The 17,193-nt window shown below is 52.0% G+C and overlaps 1 protein-coding gene across 1 annotated transcript in view; it reads left to right on the forward strand.

Moving 5' to 3' along the window:
* The window catches only part of MAML1 (mastermind like transcriptional coactivator 1), a 41,379-nt gene extending 24,340 nt beyond the window's left edge, over nucleotides 1-17,039 (forward strand). Inside the window, exons 2-5 of the mRNA XM_060197324.1 lie at nucleotides 4,545-5,957; nucleotides 8,844-9,089; nucleotides 12,720-12,816; nucleotides 13,815-17,039. Coding sequence (XP_060053307.1) covers nucleotides 4,545-5,957; nucleotides 8,844-9,089; nucleotides 12,720-12,816; nucleotides 13,815-14,794 — 2,736 coding nt within the window. The 3' untranslated portion in view covers nucleotides 14,795-17,039. The remainder of the gene's footprint in view (nucleotides 1-4,544; nucleotides 5,958-8,843; nucleotides 9,090-12,719; nucleotides 12,817-13,814) is intronic.
* The last annotated feature ends 154 nt before the right edge of the window (nucleotides 17,040-17,193 follow it).

Here is a 17,193-nt window from a genome sequence, read left to right on the forward strand (position 1 = left end):
GCTCCCAGCACCTGCCTTACATTTGCTCACAGTAGCTTCCAGCCCTGGGCAGCCCAGGGGTTACCTGCAACCTCCAAGACCTTGAATATGTGTGAGAATCAGCCCCTTACCTAGTGGTTGGGTCCCCAAGTGTCCCCCACAGGAGTGTGGCTGACATTGCCAGCTGCACCTACTCTTCCCTCAAGCCAAGGAGATGGCAGATGTTTCCTTTATGCTACGAGGAAAGGAGGTGGGGCCAGCTCAGAGTTATGAGTGGATGCTGGGTGCTACTGAAATACTGTAAAGATGTGCATTTCAGTATGGTCACGCCGGGGGCGGGATGGCAAGAAAGACCCGCTCTAGACTGTTGTTAAATCAAGGGTGAGACACATGTGATGGAGACAAGTGGGCAGGTCGAAGACTCGCTAGGAGGCCGCCTTGTTTGGAGTGGGGTGCTGACAGGATGCAGGAGCAGCTCCCTGGCCTTGTGATGGGAGAGTGAGTGAGAGAGCTTCTGAGGTGGGGACAGAGCCAGAGAAGCTGCTTTGAGCTTGAACATCAACTGCACTGAGTAAACAGACAGACGCCTCGAGCTCTGTGCTTGGCCCATCAGGGGCAGCTCCATCATCTGTGGGAGCCAGGCCTGTTCAACCCAGGGCCTCCTATGGAGGAACTAGCAAAGGAGTAAGACTGACTTTGAGGGGAGAATTAAGGGATCAGAGAATGACTTTATGGAGATGAGGGAGGGCTGAATTATGAGAAGAAATGTGTCTCCTGGGAAGATGAGGGGTGGGTCATAGAACAGAGCAAGTGCAAAGGCCCTGAGGCAGCACTGCGCAGGTCCAGTGGAGGGCTGCGAGAAAGCAGTAACTCAGGCATGACACTCAGTGGGGAGTAGCTGTGAATGGGGCTTGCAGGGAGAGTGGAGCAGCACTTGGTCTCTGAGCACTGGGGTTCACTCTTGAGTGGGAGTGTCTGTCACTGGACTGTAAAGATGTGGAAATGGATGCGATCACCCAAGTGTGCAGAGTGAATAGAGGAGGACTCGGTTATTTATTTGAAGGCGAGGCCTCCCTCAAAGGAGTCTGAGGAGAAATAGCTAGAAAAGTATATGGGGGAGGGAGGGTGGATGTGGTAAAGAAATGTGAGGAAAGAGAACTTAGAGGCAAGGCGGAGGGAATGACTTAAGACAAAGAAGGGAGAGGAAAAGACTAAAAATGTGGATTGAGTTCAACACGCAAAGGTCACTGCAGTCTCTGACGCCTCCCTTTGCCCCCATCCCGTGCTGGCTCTGAGGAGAGAGAGAGAGAGAGAGAGAGAGTGTGTGTGTGTGTGTTCCTGGAAAAGTGAGCACCGTGTGGACAGAGCAGGAAGCTCAGCCCTCCCCCCCCACATATGTGAGGAGCTCTGTTGAGTGCCACCCCCATCTTAGCCCGCAGTGGGAGAGGGTGACCACAAAGCACACAGGAATTTCAGAGGTGGGTGGCTGTAGGGGGAGGGAGTGGGGCCCAGACAGGGGATTGCCCTGTGAAGCAACAAGCAGGGGAACAGGGTGCTGCTTCAGGGTCCCCGAGGTGTGGCAGCAGCACTGGGGCCTTGAGCACCCTTCCCAGAGCAGGTGGCTGGGGTGAGGGTGTGAGGGAGGGAGGCCGGTGACATTCAGCAGTACCGCCTTGCAAAGACCACGGCACTGAATCACCGAATCACGTTAGCCTGAAACTGAGTCCTCCTCCTGGAGTCAGTCCCGTGTACCACAAGCCCTCGAGGTGGTTAGGAAAAAGTCGTTGAGTGAGCACCCAGAGGTGCCTGGTGTGTGGAGAGCAGCCAGTTGTATTTTTAATTTTTTGTTATCTTTATTTACTTATTGGATAGAGACTGTCAGAAATTGAGAGGAAAGGGGAGACAGGGAAGGAAAGAGACAGAAAGATACCTGCAACCCTGCTTTACCACTTGCAAAACTTTCCCCCTGCAGGTGGGGACCAGAGGTTCGAACCCGGGTCCTTGCACATTGCAACATGTGCTCACAACCAGGTATACCACCACCCAGCTGCGTATTTTTATATATTTATTTTTTAGAGAGACAGAAATCAAGAAGGAATGGGTCAGAGAGAAGAATAGCAGGAGGGGTCAGAGAGCGGGAGAGAGAGCTGCTTGTACTACTTCACCACTCATGAAGCTTTCTCCCTGCAGGTGGGGACTGGGGGCTTGAACCTGGGTCCTCAACACACTGTAATGTGTGTGCTCTACCAGGTGTGCCACCACCCAGCCCCGAGTGTGTGTTTTGTATAGAAACTGACTGAATCCCTTCCCCGCCTCTGCTGTTGGTTTCTGTGCACTGGCTCTGAGGCTGTCTTCCCCACCACCTCCCTCGTGCCCTGCACACACCAGGCGCTCCTGCAGCCGCTCCAGGCTTAACAATGTGCCAAGGCCACCGCATTCCACACTCCCCACCCCCGCCCACATCATTCCAGTGAAATTTGTGAGCAGTCCAGAAAATGGCCTGGTGTTTCCTTTGGCTAGAAGCAAGTGGTATTGCAAAACTGAGCTGTGACTTTGGAACTTATCTGCAGCTGTTTGCATGTGGATATTGAGAGAGGGAGTGGTGGCTTTTATAACTCTTAGGGCAGAGAAGGATTCTGTTTCTAATCTGGGAATGGCCAGCTGACTCATCGAGTGCCCTGACCTCTTAGGTTTCCATCTCCCCCTCAACAGAATGGAAAATTGAGCTCCCCGGTTCATGGCAGCCCAGAGCCGACACCATCAAGCAAATGGTTTTCCACAAAGAAAATAATAAAAATGAAAATCAGAGAAAAATTCACGGCTGTTTTTTAATTTTCCTCTGGTTTATGAAATGGGTATGAACTTGCCTTCACCTAACGAAGCACCAGAGGGTCTTCCATCTTCCAGAAAGTTCACTTTCAGAAGCCTGATGCCCTGCCCCTCTCTCACCCCTAGGTGGCAGCAGGAAACAGAAGAACACAGGCAAGGGAAGCCTGTCCTCCATTGGAGGGGTTGGCTTCCTGAGCTGGATTTTGAGGTGGTGTTTTTGCTCACAACTCTGCCCTGCAATCCCCAGCACCCACCCCCAAGGTGCTGCGAGCTCACTTAGGAACCTGGGTATGGGTTTCAAGAAGGTCTGACTCGGCCAAGATATATAGTCCACGTTAACAGGACATGAGGGGGGAGGATGGATGGGGGCAGCACACTGTGGCCTCAGAGACAGGCTGAGAGAACCACCTTCCTTGTCTTCTCTCAGGCTACACATGCCCGTCTCGGGGTCGGCTTGCTGCTGACAGGGGTCACCCATGGGCTGCAGGCCTCGGGCAGGGTCCCCAACTCCCCTGGAAGCTTGCAAGTGATGGTGCCGATGGCTGTTAGAACTTGGCAACTAGCACAGCTCAGGGGCCATCAGAGGTGTGGAGTTGAGGGTGAAGGGACAGAGGACTACAGTGTGCTGACGCAAACCTGGAGAAGGGGCAGCTGGCTTCAGAGACAGCACGCGGGTACCCCGCCATGGGATCCTGAGCTGACATTGGGGTCAGGTGTTCTCCTCCCCACCCCTCCACTTCCTCTGCCCCTGACCCCAGCACACTCCTTAGTGCTGCACACGTGGGGGTTGTGGCTTACTCTGTGGCCGTGTCCATGTATGCCCTGTGTCTTGAAAGGGTCAGGTTCCTCAAAGAGCGGAGACCCCACCATTTGCCTCAGCACCCTGTACATAGCACTTGACCCGGCGTCAGGTAAACACTGAGCGAGCACAGCAGAGCAGATCTGCTCTGGGAGATCTGGATGGGGAGACTAAGGAGCAGGGAGGGTAAAGGTGCCACGCTCCGGATGCTTGTGCCAAGAAGTGGTGGGCTTGGGGGGGGGGCGACATCCACAGAGCGATGCTTGGGCTTGGTGAGGAATGGTGGGGAGGCAGAGGCCATGTGGTGGAAAAGAAACAGGCCTCTGCCCAGATAGAAGGCTTAGACTTGGGACTAGCCAGGAACAGGGCCCGACCAAGAGCCTGGTCTAGCCAGGGGTCCTTCAGCTGAAAGCAGCAGAAGTTAAGTAGAAATACAAGAAGGAATGTATTAGTTCCCACAGATATAAAGTCAGGATAACTGGGCTTAGGCCTTGAGAACAGCTGTGTAGGACAGAGGTGTAAGGAGCAGCAGAGCACATGCTTCACAGGTGAGGCCCTCACTTGGATCCCTGGCACCAAAACCCAGAAAGAGAATGGTTTTGTGCCCAGCACACAGCCACTGCCTTTCTTAGGCATAGCCTCAGACCAGATGGCCATGGGGCAGGTCGGGTTTGTACCTGCACAAATGTGGGGGCTGTATCCACTGCAGCTGGGTGGCCATCCACAGCCAAACCGGACCTCATATGCAGGTGGGGCCACAGGGCCTGGGGAGGGAGAGACATTGCTGGAGGGGTGCCGGGCTGTGCTCCCCCGATGGGGAGAATGAATAGGGCAAGTAGAGCTGGCAGGATGCAGACCCTCTGAGTCTTGGTCAATGTTGGAGGAGGAGGGCTGACACGTACTGCGCAAGTCACTCACTCGTTCCCCTGTTTTTCAGCTTCTCCATGATACAGTGAAGAGGAATCTTGATAGTGCCACGTCCCCTCAGAATGGTGACCAGCAGAATGGCTACGGGGACCTCTTTGCTGGACACAAGAAGACCCGTCGGGAAGCTCCCCTGGGGGTAGCTGTCTCTTCCAACGGCCTGCCCCCCGCCTCCCCCCTCGGCCAGCCGGACAAGCCCGGAGCGGAGGTCCTGCAGGCCAGCGGGAAGCACTCCCTGGGGCTGGACTCCCTCACCAAGAAGTGTCTGGTAGACGCGAACCTCCACCTGAATGGAGGCAGCAACCCCGGTGAGCCGTTTGCTCTGAGCCTGAGTAAAGAACTGAAGCAGGAGCCTGTAGACGACCTGCCCTGTATGATCGCGGGCGCTGGGGGCTCCATTTCGCAAAGCAACCTCATGCCCGACCTCAACCTCAATGAGCAGGAGTGGAAGGAGCTCATCGAGGAGCTCAACAGGTCAGTGCCTGATGAAGACATGAAGGACCTGTTCACTGAGGACTTTGAAGAGAAGAAGGACTCAGAGCCTCCAGGCTCTGCCACGCAGACACCCCTGGCGCAGGACATCAACATCAAGACAGAGTTCTCTCCGGCAGCCTTCGAGCAGGAACAGCTGGGCTCTCCTCAAGTGAGGGCAGGGTCTGCGGGACAGACCTTCATGGGGCCATCATCGGGCTCTGCCAGCACAGATTCGCCTACGCTAGGGGGCACCCAGCCTCTGTTCCTCACCTCTGGCCAGCCCAGGGCCGATGCTCCCAGCCCCAGCCTGATGCCGGCATCAGCCCAGGCTCAGAACACACAGAGAGTCCTCTCCAGCGTGGTGTTGCCGAGTCAGGGCCCGGGTGGGGCAGAGCTGTCCTCTGCCCACCAGCTCCAGCAGATCGCTGCCAAGCAGAAGCGTGAGCAGATGCTGCAGAACCCCCAACAGGCGCCCCCGGCAGCGGCCCCTGGCCCGCTTTCCACGTGGCAGCCCACAGGCCCCTCCCACAGCCCCATAAACGTCTCATACTCCATGGAGAAGCCAGCCAGCCCTCCTGGCTACAAGCAAGACTTTACCAGCTCCAAATTGCTCATGATGCCTGGCGTGAACAAGAGCTCCCCTCGGCCCGGAGGCCCCTACCTCCAGCCCAGCCATGTGAACCTGCTAACTCACCAGCCGCCCAGTAACTTGAATCAGAGCTCTGTGCCCAATCAGGGGTCAGTGCTGGACTATGGCAATACCAAGCCCCTCTCTCATTACAAAGCAGATTGTGGGCAAGGTGGCCCAGGGACTGGCCAGAACAAGACAGCCCTCATGGCTTATCTTCCCCAACAGCTACCCCATCTGAGCAATGAGCAGAACCCCTTGTTTTTAATGAAACCAAAGCCAGGAACTATGCCCTTCCGACCTGGCCTAGTCCAGCCTAGCCAGGTGAGCACTGGCGTCCTTCTCGATGTGTTGGTACTCCTCACACTCTTGGAGGGGTTCGAGGTCCCAGGGAATTCGGGAACGATAGAAGGGAGGGAACAGCTGCTGTAGTCCTTTGGTTCTTTTGGGAGTGAAAATTGATCAAGTTGGACTGACAGAATAGCTCACTGAGTGTGTGGCTTTGCCATGTGCATAACGCAGGTTTGAGCCTGGCCCCCACCACATTGAAGGGCACTTTGGTGCTTTGTTCTCTCACTCTTTCTGCCAAAAAGAAGGAAGGAAGGAAGGTAGGAAGGAAGGAGAAAATTGATCAAGTCGGGTTGATTCTTAGACAATACTACGGCCAAGTTTCACTACAAAACTTAGTTTTGGCTGCACAAACATTTGAGAAAACTCTTGCATGTAGTCTGGTGTCATCTTGCCATAAATCAAGTCACCTGTGGCTGTCTCTTGCAGGTAAAGATCACATTTAGTGTGCTTCTTCAAGGTCTGACATCCACCTTTCAGACCACTTCATACTTTACACTTTGGTCAGCCTGTCGCACGTTGAATGTGTGCCACTTCCCAGCACATCTAAAGAGCTCCCTGGTGATTTGATCGTGGCACTCAAGCCTGGCAGAGTTATATGACTGTTCGGGTAGACAGTGGTCAGCACCAGCCTTACCTGATCATTGTTTGCATTTCTACATATATTCAAGCCTCTGGCTCACACATGAGAGCACTTGCAAGGAGGAAGCTTCGTAAGCAGTGGATCAGGGCTCCAAGTGTCTCTCCATCTCTGTGTCTTTCTCCTCTCTGACTCTGTCTTTTACCCTCTATCAAAGAGAAAGGGAAAGGAAAAAGAAAACACCAGGCAAGAACTGTGCAGGTACTGAGCCTCAGCAATAATCCTAGTGGTAAGAAAAAAAATAAAAGGAAATGAAGAGGTATTGAATGTACACATTACCATTTGCAAGGACCTGAGTTCAAGACCTTGGTTCCCTACCTGCAGGGGGGGAAGCTTCACGAGCAGTGAAGCAGGTCTTCAGGTGTCTTTCTTCTCTATCTCCCTCACCCTTCTCAGATTTTCTCTCTTCTACTAAATAGATAAGTATATAAATGATTAAGAACTCCATTCCAGAAGATAAATTCATGTGGTCATATGAAAAAGAAAGAGGTGTGCCATGACAGCAGCTGCCAGCTCAGTGACATTTTGCCCCTCTCTCAAAGTACTGTTAAAACCCCGAAACTTGGGAGTTGGGCGGTAGCGCAGCAGGTTAAACGCCGCACATGGTGCAAAGCAAAAAGACTGGCAGAAGGATCCCGGTTCGAGCCCCCGGCTCCCTACCTGCAGGGGAGTCGCTTCACAGGTGGTGAAGCAGGTCTGCAGGTGTCTTATCTTTCTCTCCTCTTCTCTGTCTTCCCCTCCTCTCTCCATTTCTCTCTGTCCTATCTAACAACGATGACATCAATAACAACAATAATAACTACAACAACAATAAAAAGACAGCAAGGTTAACAAAAGGGAAAATAAATAAATTTTTTTTTAATTTAAAAAAACCACAAAACCCAAAGCTTCTGGTGATGGGGTGAGGAAATTACATCAGCACCACTGTTCTAAGATTAGAATCTGGGAGCTGGGTGGCGGTATACCTGGTAGAGCACACACATTAGTGTGCAAAGACCCAGATTCAAGCCCCCCATGCTCCAACTGCAGGGAGAAAGCTTCGCAAATGGTTAAGCAGGTCTGCAGGAGCCTCTCTTTTTCTCTCCCTCTTCCTGTCTCTATCCAAATAAAGGAATAAATAAACAAAATATTTTTAAAATAAGATTAAAATCTGCAAAGATTAAGTACACAAACCAATAAGGGCTGGGAAGGAGCTACAAAAAGAAGTTGGATTTGTCTCAGAATAGCTGCTTTTCACCTGTTCTTAATTAAATCCTGCCCCTCCCTGCCCCTTGTTCTTAAAGGTGAGTAGAATAAAGAGGATAGTGGAATAGAAGCGTGCTAGCCTTTGACATGGCTCTTCTTTTAGTCCACATAGAAATGGAGAATATTGGAGCCAGGTGGTGACGCACCTGGCTAAGGGCACATGTTACAGTGCAAAAGCAGCCAGGTTCGAGCCCCTGCTCCCCACCTGCAGGGGGAAAGCTTCATGAGTGGTGAAGCAGGGCCGCAGGTGTCTCTCTGTCTCTCTTCCTCTCTATCTTCCCTTTCCCTCTCGATTTCTCGCTGTCTCTATCCAATAAGTAGATAAAGATAATATTTTTTTAAAAAAATTTTTAAAGAAGTGGAGAGGGGAGTCGGGCTGTAGTGCAGCAGGTTAAGCGCACATGGCACAAAGCACAAGGACCTGCTTAAGGATCCTGGTTCGAGTCCCGGCTCCCCACCTGCAGGGGAGTCACTTCACAGGCAGTGAAGCAGGTCTGCAGGTGTCTATCTTTCTCTCCCCCTCTATGTCTTCCCCTCCTCTCTCCATTTCTCTCTGTCCTATCTAACAACGATGACATCAATAACGACGACAGTAACTACAACAACAATAAAAAGACAACAAGGGCAACAAAAGGGAAGATAAATAAAATTTTTTAAAAAAGAAGTGGAGAATATCTGCTAGCTGCTACTTGGCACAAGCATCTGAGCAAAGCAAAACAGGCTCCTCCCGGAACCGCATGCTCCTCAGTGGACAGGCGCACCCAGGCTTTCCGGCAAAGCCCAGCCCTGTAAGTCACAATTGCCTGCCAGAATTAATGTCCAAATACACGGCTTAATTATGCTTCACATAAAACCACATCCTCCCCCACCGGAAAAGCTTAGGAAACGAAGCTAACCTGAGGCTTAGGAGGCACCATATCTGTGCCTACTGCTCCAGAGACCCTGCTGACTTTCCCCTCCCTTGTCTGTATTGACAGGAGCAGAACCCTCCCAGCATCCCTGTGCCAGCTCAGGCCCCCAGTGTGGGGACCCAGCCCCCTGCTGCATCGGCAGCCAGCACCCACAGCAGCACCCCCTATCTCAGCAGCCAGCAGCAGGCGGCTGTGATGAAGCAGCACCAGCTGCTTTTGGACCAACAGAAGCAGAGGGAGCAGCAGCAAAAGCACCTGCAGCAGCAGCAGCAGCAGTTCCTACAGAGACAGCAGCACCTTCTGGCAGAGCAGGTAAGAGGACCAGGTGCAGGTGCAAGACACCCCGCAACCCCACCTTTGCTTCCAAGGTCACCGCAGTGCCTGCCGGCTCTGTTCATGGAGGGTGTGGCCCTATGCTCATTGGCACGTCAGGTATCATCAGTCAGAGGGCTTTGCCCTTTAAGGCCTCTTTCAAGGGGCCTGGGCAGTGTTGCACCTGGTTATGGGTACAACTTGGGAGTCAGGCGGTAGTGCAGCAGGTTAAGCGCAAAACGCAAGGACCGGCTTAAGGATCCCGGTTCGAGCCCCTGGCTCCCCACCTGCAGGGGAGTCGCTTCACAGGCGGTGAAGCAGGTCTGCAGGTGTCTATCTTTCTCTCCCCCTCTCTGTCTTCCCTTCCTCTCTCCATGTCTCTCTGTCCTAACAACGACAACATCAGCAACAACAACAATGAAAAACAAAAAGGGAAAATAAATAAATATTTTTTTTAAATTTTTTTAAAGGTACACCTTAAACATGTGCAAGGACCCGGATGCAAGTCCCCACTCCCTGCCTATAGGAATGATGCTTCACGAGCAGTGAAGCTGGTTTGCAGGCGTCTGTCTTTCTCCCTCTCAATTTCTCTCTAGCCTATATCCAATAAAATAGAGAAAGAAAAACAATGGCCACTGGGAGCAGTGAATTCATAGTGCCAGCACTGGATGTGAGGGCGATCTGGCTGCAACATCTGTCACCCCATTGATCGCCAGTGTTGATTCGGCTGATCTGGCTGGCTAGGCGGATGTCCCCTTCCTCCCTCACCATTCCATGTGCGTCCCTCCCGAAGCTGCGCACTCAGTCAAAGAGGACGGCCTTCCCTGAGTAGAGTTGGACTGGTCTTCGGTCGAGGGTATACGAGTAGCTGCGCTTCCCTGCTAGAACCTCCAAACAAGCTCTCAAGGTCCACAGTGCCAGCACTGAGCCCCAATGATAACCCTGGAGGCAATAAAATAAATTAATTTAACTATTCTTTTCAAGAAAGGTAACTTTTTTTTTTTTTGCCTCCAGGCTTATTGCTGGAGCTCAGTGCCAGCACCATAAAGTCACATCTCCTGGTGTTCATCACCCCCTCCCCCATTTTCTTCGATAATACAGAGAGAAAATGAGAGTGAAGGGGAAGTTAGAGAGGGGAAGAGAAAGAGAAACACCTGCAGACTTGCTTCACCGCTTGTGAAGCTTTCCTGCTGCATGTGAGGAGCAGGGACTCGACCAGGGTCCTTGTGCATAGTACTGTGTGCGCTTACGCAGGTGTGCCACTGCCCGGCCCCTGGAAAGTAGCATTTCTCAAACAGTGGTCTGTGTCAGAAGCACTTGTTTGTCACTCTGTGTAGGAGTCATCAGTCTGTGACTAAAACTGTACTAGCAACATTTTTCCACGTCCCTTGTTGGCTCAGCTGCCAAAGCACTGAGCTCCCTGGCCCATCTGCTCGCTGCGGGATCAGCTTTGTTGTGAATGTAGTTTGTTCTGAGCCAGAATGGGAAGCGGGGAAATGAAGATGTTCCCAAGTCCTGAAGCTCTAGAATTAGGGCTAACAGCTCACTTGCCCACCTAGTCAGTCACTTAGGGCAGGCACTGAAGTTACAAGAGTCCTCAGGATTTTGAGTTACATTTTTAAAGATACTTGTTTTTGCTTGATAGGACAGAGAGACATTTAGAAAGCAAAGGGAGAGACACCTGAAGACTTGCTTCACTGCTTGTAAAGCAGGTGGGGAGCCAGGGATTAAACCTGAGTCCTCGCACATGGTAATATATGCACCCCTGCCCCGTCCCCTTGAGATATATCTTTGAGACAGAAGGGAAGAGTGACAGGTGGAACACAGGTTCCCGTAGATGCAAGCCCTGGATTGATCCCTGGCACCACATACCCAAATTGGTTCTTTGGTTTCAGTCATTCTTTCCCAACATCTACCCCTTTCCCACTCACTCTCTCACAAAGTAAGTGAGCCTGCTTTTTAATCCTCGTGCTCTAGCTATTCCCCATCCTCTGGTTCATACTTTTTAAAAAAATTATTTTATTTATTTACTTGTTTATTTAATAAGACACAGAGACTAGAGCATTGCTGAATTCTTTTTTTTTATATTTTTTTTCTTTTTTTTTTTTTATTTAAGAAAGGATTAATTAACAAAACCATAGGGTAGGAGGGGTACAACTACACACAATTCCCACCGCCCAATCTCCATATCCCACCCCCTCCCCCGATAGCTTTCCCATTCTCTATCCCTCTGGGAGCATGGACCCAGGGTCATTGTGGGTTGCAGAAGGTAGAAGGTCTGGCTTCTGTAATTGCTTCCCCGCTGAACATGGGCGTTGACTGGTCGGTCCATACTCCCAGTCTGCCTCTCTCTTTCCCTAGTAGGGTGGGTCTCTGGGGAAGCTGAGCTCCAGGACATATTGGTGGGGTCTTCAATCCAGGGAAGTCTGGCCGGCATCCTGATGACACCTGGAACCTGGTGACTGAAAAGAGAGTTAACATACAAAGCCAAACAAATTGTTGAGCAATCATGGACCCAAAGCTTGGAAAAGTGGAGAGGAAGTATTAGGGAGGTACTCACTGCAAACTCTAGTGTACTTCTGCTTTCTTACTTTGGTGCCATACTCCAAACTCAGTCAATTTCTGCTTTGCGTTTCTACTTCTTTTTTTTTATGCATAACATTCCCCAGATTCCCATTTAACAATACAACCCCCACTATTTCATTCATCATTTTTCATGGCATTGCTGAATTCTAGTCAGGGATTGAGTCTGGAATCTCTGGGGACTCAGGCATGAAAGATTAACACATAACCATGATATTTCTCCTTTTTCTGTTTATTATTTATTATGGGATAGAAACCAAGAGAAACTGAGAGGTGAGAGGGGTACAGAGAGGGAGACAGACAGAGACACCTGCAGCTCTACTTCACTCATGAAGCTTTCCCCCTTCAGTTGGGCACCAGTGGATTGAACCCAGATCTTTTTGCGCTGTAGTGTGCGTGATTAACCAGATGTGCCACCGACTGGGCCGATATTTCTCCTTTTTCATTGAAAATTAGCCCGGGGGTGTGGGTTAAGCACACGTGGCGCAAAGAGCAAGAACCAGATCGGTGTAAGGATCACATTCGAGCCTCTGGCTCCCCACCTGCAGAGAGTGCCGGTGTCTTTCTTTCCCCTTCTCTGTCTTTCCCTCCTCTCTCAATTTCTCTCTGTCCTATCCAACAGCATCAGCTATAACAACAATAACAACAAGGGCAACAAAATGGGGAAAATGGCCTCCTAGGAGCAGTGGTTCATAGTGCAGGCACCAAGCCCAGCGGATAACCCTGAAGACAAAAAAAAAAAAAAAGAAAGAAAGAAAATTAGCCCAAGGCAAGAGATGACATAATGGTTATGCAAAAAAAAAAAAAAAAAAAAACTCATGCCTGAGACTTTGAGGTCCCATATTCAATCCCTAGCACCACCATAAGCCAGAGCTGAGCACTGCAGTGCTCTGGTTAGAGAGGGGGAAAAAAGGACTAAGTGTACCTCAGATGTAATGTTGGATCACATCTATGTGTAACAAACTGGTCTGACATTGTACTTTGCTCCCCCTCTGGTTTTTGTTGTCTGTGGGTTTGTCATTTTGTCCTGTACTTGGTATGTTGTAGGAGAAGCAGCAGTTCCAGCGACACTTGACCCGCCCGCCACCCCAATACCAAGATCCGGCCCAGAGCACCTTCCCCCAGCAGGTTGGACAGTTCACAGGTGAGGGGGCAGCAGGACTGGGCAGAGCTGAGGTTCCTCCCTCCCACTGTCGGCCCAGCGCTCACAGAAGGCTCAGTCAGCTGAGGGCCGCTTTCTTGCTGCCCTGTTGAAAGGGAAGGGGCCTATTTACTTTGTTGTTGTAGGACTTCATCACTGAGCTGGCCATCTGAGATAGAGATAGAGACAGAGATGATGAGGGAGAGAGAGCACAGTTTCCCCAGTGCCCTGAGGACCAAGGCCAGGCCGCTCCTTTCTCTCTCCCTCTGCCATTTTTCTGTCTTGGTCAGTCTTCATATGAAGACCAGAATTCCATGTCCTTCCTCTTCCACCCCTGCAAGACCCATCATGCAAACCCTCATCTGAGTGGTGCAGCAGCTGGCTATCCTTGGGCTTTGCCACTCAGTCCTTTGTGTGACAGCCACAGCTCTGAGTCGACTGGTTGTCTTTTCACTTCTATCTCCAGCTGGACAGCGTTTCCTAATGGCCTTTGCAAACACTTTGCTCAGCCTGGAGTAGTCTGATCCTCTAGTCTGTTAAGCTACTACTGGAAGTCTAGGCGTTTGATAGCCAATTTATTTGTCATCATCTCTCAGAATCCCTCCCCACCTCAACCACCCACAATTTCCACAGGTTTTGTGCCCTTGGTCCCCTGTAGCCCAGGCTTTGTTGTACCAGTGGTCACACTACGTGGAGTCTGTGATATCCCCCACCACCAGGAGATCCTGGGTGGGTCCATATTGGAGACCCCTGTGCCTGGCATAGGACCTGCAGAGCAGAGAGGGGGAGACCTTTGAGCCATCCTGCCCCAGGACCTGTCTTGATCTGTTCTGGGCCAGCCTCCATGCACCTGCAGCTCCTCTGAGGCTCCACTGACCACAAGCTGGCTGGTATTCTGATATGCCTGGAGAGTAGCCCCTTCCGTTAGGGTCTTTGTGGGGTCTCCACAGAGGTCGTGCAGTGACTTCAGCTTGGCTTACAGCAGACTCTCTCTCTCCTAGGGTCCTCCGCGGCTGTGCCTGGTATGAACAGCTTGGGTCCCTCCAACCCCAGCTGCCCCCGCGTGTTCTCCCAGCCCGGAAATCTGATGCCAATGGGCCCTGGACACACGTCGGTCTCCTCCCTCCCCTCTAACTCAGGCCAGCAGGACCGGGCTGTTGCCCAGTTCTCCAGCTCCCAGAGCCTGCCGCAGAGCAGCCTGTACGGCATGGCCTCTGGCATGTCACACATGGTCACCCAGCCACCGCCACAGGCCACCAATGGACACGCCCACCTGCCCCGGCAGCCCGGCGTGGGCCAGAACACCTCGGTGTCAGCTGCATACGGGCAAAACTCTCTGGGGAGCTCAGGCCTCCCCCAGCAGCACAGTAAGGGGACCTTGAACTCTGCTTTAACTAAGCCGCAGGTCTCCAGGGTGTCAGCGGCCATGGGAGGCCAGAATTCCTCCTGGCAGCATCAGGGAATGCCAGGCCTCAGTGGCCAGGCCCCCGGGAACGGCACAGGCAGTCCCTTCACAGCCGCGTCCAGCTTCCACATGCAGCAGGCCCACCTGAAGATGTCCAGCCCGCAGTTCTCCCAGGCCATGCCCAGCCGGCCCCTGGCCCCCCTGAGCTCAGCGGCCGCGGCAGGGTCCATGCTGCCCCCTGTGAGCGCACAGCAGAGGACCAGTGCCCCCACCCCAGCACCTCCCCAAGGAGCCCCCCAGCAGGGCCTGCCAGCCCTGACCCCAGCAGGGCCTGAGCTGGGGGCCTTCAGCCAGAGTCCCACCCCGCCCATGGGTGGCCGTGCAGGTCTGCACTGCGCCCAGGCCTACCCAGTGCGGACCACGAGCCAGGAGCTGCCCTTTGCCTACAGCGGGCAGCCGGGCAGCAGCGGACTGTCCAGTATGGCCGGGGACACCGACCTGATCGACTCCCTGCTGAAGAACAGGACTTCCGAAGAGTGGATGAGTGACCTGGACGATCTTCTCGGGCCCCAGTGAGGGCTGGGCGTGTGGTGTGCTCAGTGTTGAGCGATCTGTACTTTTGTTGTGAGATTCAAGCAAGAGCAACTACTTTGGACCAAAAGGCCAGGCCTAGATGGCCAGGCAGGGGCAAGTCAAGACCTTCTGGGGCCGAGGCTTCAAGCCAGCAGTTGTGGTCTGTTGGGCTGGTCCCAGCCCATCTGCTGCCGTTTTTACCCGGTGTTGAGACAGCAGGACAGGGTTCTGCAGGTGGTTTTCTATCCAAATGACCAAAAAACAAAAACCAACAGTGACGACAATGAAACCCCAAATGTCAGGCCTATAAAAATCTGTGCCATCACATCAACTTAACCCAGGATTTCTCTGCCCCTGCCCCTGCCCCTACAGGGGGTGGGGGGCACACTTTGTTGAAACTTTATATAGCAGAACTATTTGCAATGTGTAGTGTAGAAAATTTTAATTTTTTCTTTTCATAAAAAGAAAAGCTTTTAAAACAGATTAGAATAGGCTGTGGCTTAAATTGATGAAGTGGCATCAGAAACTGAGAGCCTTTTTTTTTTTCTTTTATCCCTGCTTTGTCAGCTTTCAGGGGGAGCAATTGGGTCCCTGGGGAGGTTCTGCAAGTGCCAAACAGGAGCAAGATGCCAGGAGAGAGCGGGTGCAGACGTGGTCTCTAGCCACTCTCCTTCCTCCCAGCTTGGCATTTGCATGGCCCTGAGGAATCCCTTGCTTCTGTGCGTGGGTGGCTGGACCCCACACAGTGCTCAGGCAAACGCTGCTGTGGAATTTCCAGGACTTGAGAGTCTTCTTCTGCTGTGACTTTCCACCTCCTGCAATCAGCGTGTCAGCAGGTGACTTGTCTGAGCTGTGCACAGCTCTCTCCCCGTCACACCTGCTTCTGCTTCGTTTCCCACAACCTACCTTCCAGCCTCTAAGGCCAAGGTCTGCTACATCACAAGGGGGAACACCCTAGTGCTGGAGGGAGGCAGGGAGAGGCAGTATGCACTGTGAGTCAGGGAGGCTGCAGGCTGGGCCCAGAAGAGGGAACTCCACTTTGTTCTTCGTACTTCTGCCCGCCCACCCCCTCATCAAGACGCCTTTGCACTTTTTTAAGGAGGATCGCTTTATAACACTAATACATCCCTTCTCAAGATTGGAGTGGATTTCTCTTAAGGTCTGTGAACTAGCAGGTTTGAAAGGCGGGAGCACTTCCAGAGGGCAGCAGGATGGTGAGTGCAGGAAACAGTACCACATGGAGAAACCACAGCCCGTTCTTATTTCCCGGGAGTCTCCAAGGGAGCCCTACATAAAAACCTGAGCCGAGGAGGATCTTCCCCCCAGCAGTCTGCTGGCTCTGAAGGGGTGAAGGGTTGCCCATGACTGGTAATGATTTTACACCAGCAGTGCCTTTCCTGGGGGTCCTTAGGCCCTCAGATCCTCTTCTCTGATAGCCATTGGCCACCACTGCAGGTGGTGTTTGGGCCATTTCCCCTTTAGACAACCCCCCACCCCAGCTTTCCCTGGATGCTGAAAGAAGGGAATGAATCATGAAGCCAGCAAAGACACCTCCCCCCCTTGAGTTCCCCCATCTGAAGGGGAAGAGGGCAACTTAAGCAGGTTTTCTACCAAAAACAATGGGCTGAAGGCTGGCTGCTGCCGGACCCTCTGCTGGCCACGCCCACCTGTCCCGGGGCCCTAGCCTGCCTTCCAGGGGCCCACCCTGCCTTTGTCCTGGGGCTACCTTAGACCACAGGCTTCACACCTGCTGCCCTGTCAGAGCAATAAAATGTGATGTTGGGGTCCCCCCTCACCCCAGGGGCTGCCCGTGGCTTTATTTATGAGCCCCGGTTGGGGTGGCCAGGGGAGATGCCAACTCCAGCCAGATCCCCCATCTTCCAGGAGCCGTGACTCAAAAGGAAAGGGTGCTCGGACTTGTGTTATACACACACGCTTTGTGTAAATAAATGTTTACAATTTTATATGAAAGATGGAATAAGCGTTAGAGCTTCTGACTGTATATTTTTTACTTTTATAGATTTTAAAAACTATGGTCCTTTATATATATGTGTTGGGGGGGCGCTATAAGTTTTATGGCAAACAGTTGGTATTGTTAACTTTTTATGGTCATCAAAGTACATAAAAGTCCTATTAATCCCCTTATTCTTCTACTTCCCCTTAACTGGTATACACCAAAAAGAAAATCTTTACTTTCCTTGTTTTATCGTTATAAAATAATAAAAGTATTTTGCTAGTACGGAAACTGTCTTTGACTTCACGTGTCTGTGTCAGCGGGAGATAGCTAAGGCGTGACTGCCTGTGTGATGGCGGATCCCCTTTTGTGAGCTTACTGCTTTCCTGTTGCCCTTGGTGATGGGGTGGGGGGAAGCTATCCGGTCTGGTTAATCTAGTGGATTTTC

Source organism: Erinaceus europaeus, chromosome 9 (genome assembly GCF_950295315.1).
Source record: "Erinaceus europaeus chromosome 9, mEriEur2.1, whole genome shotgun sequence".
NCBI classification, from domain to species: domain Eukaryota; kingdom Metazoa; phylum Chordata; class Mammalia; order Eulipotyphla; family Erinaceidae; genus Erinaceus; species Erinaceus europaeus.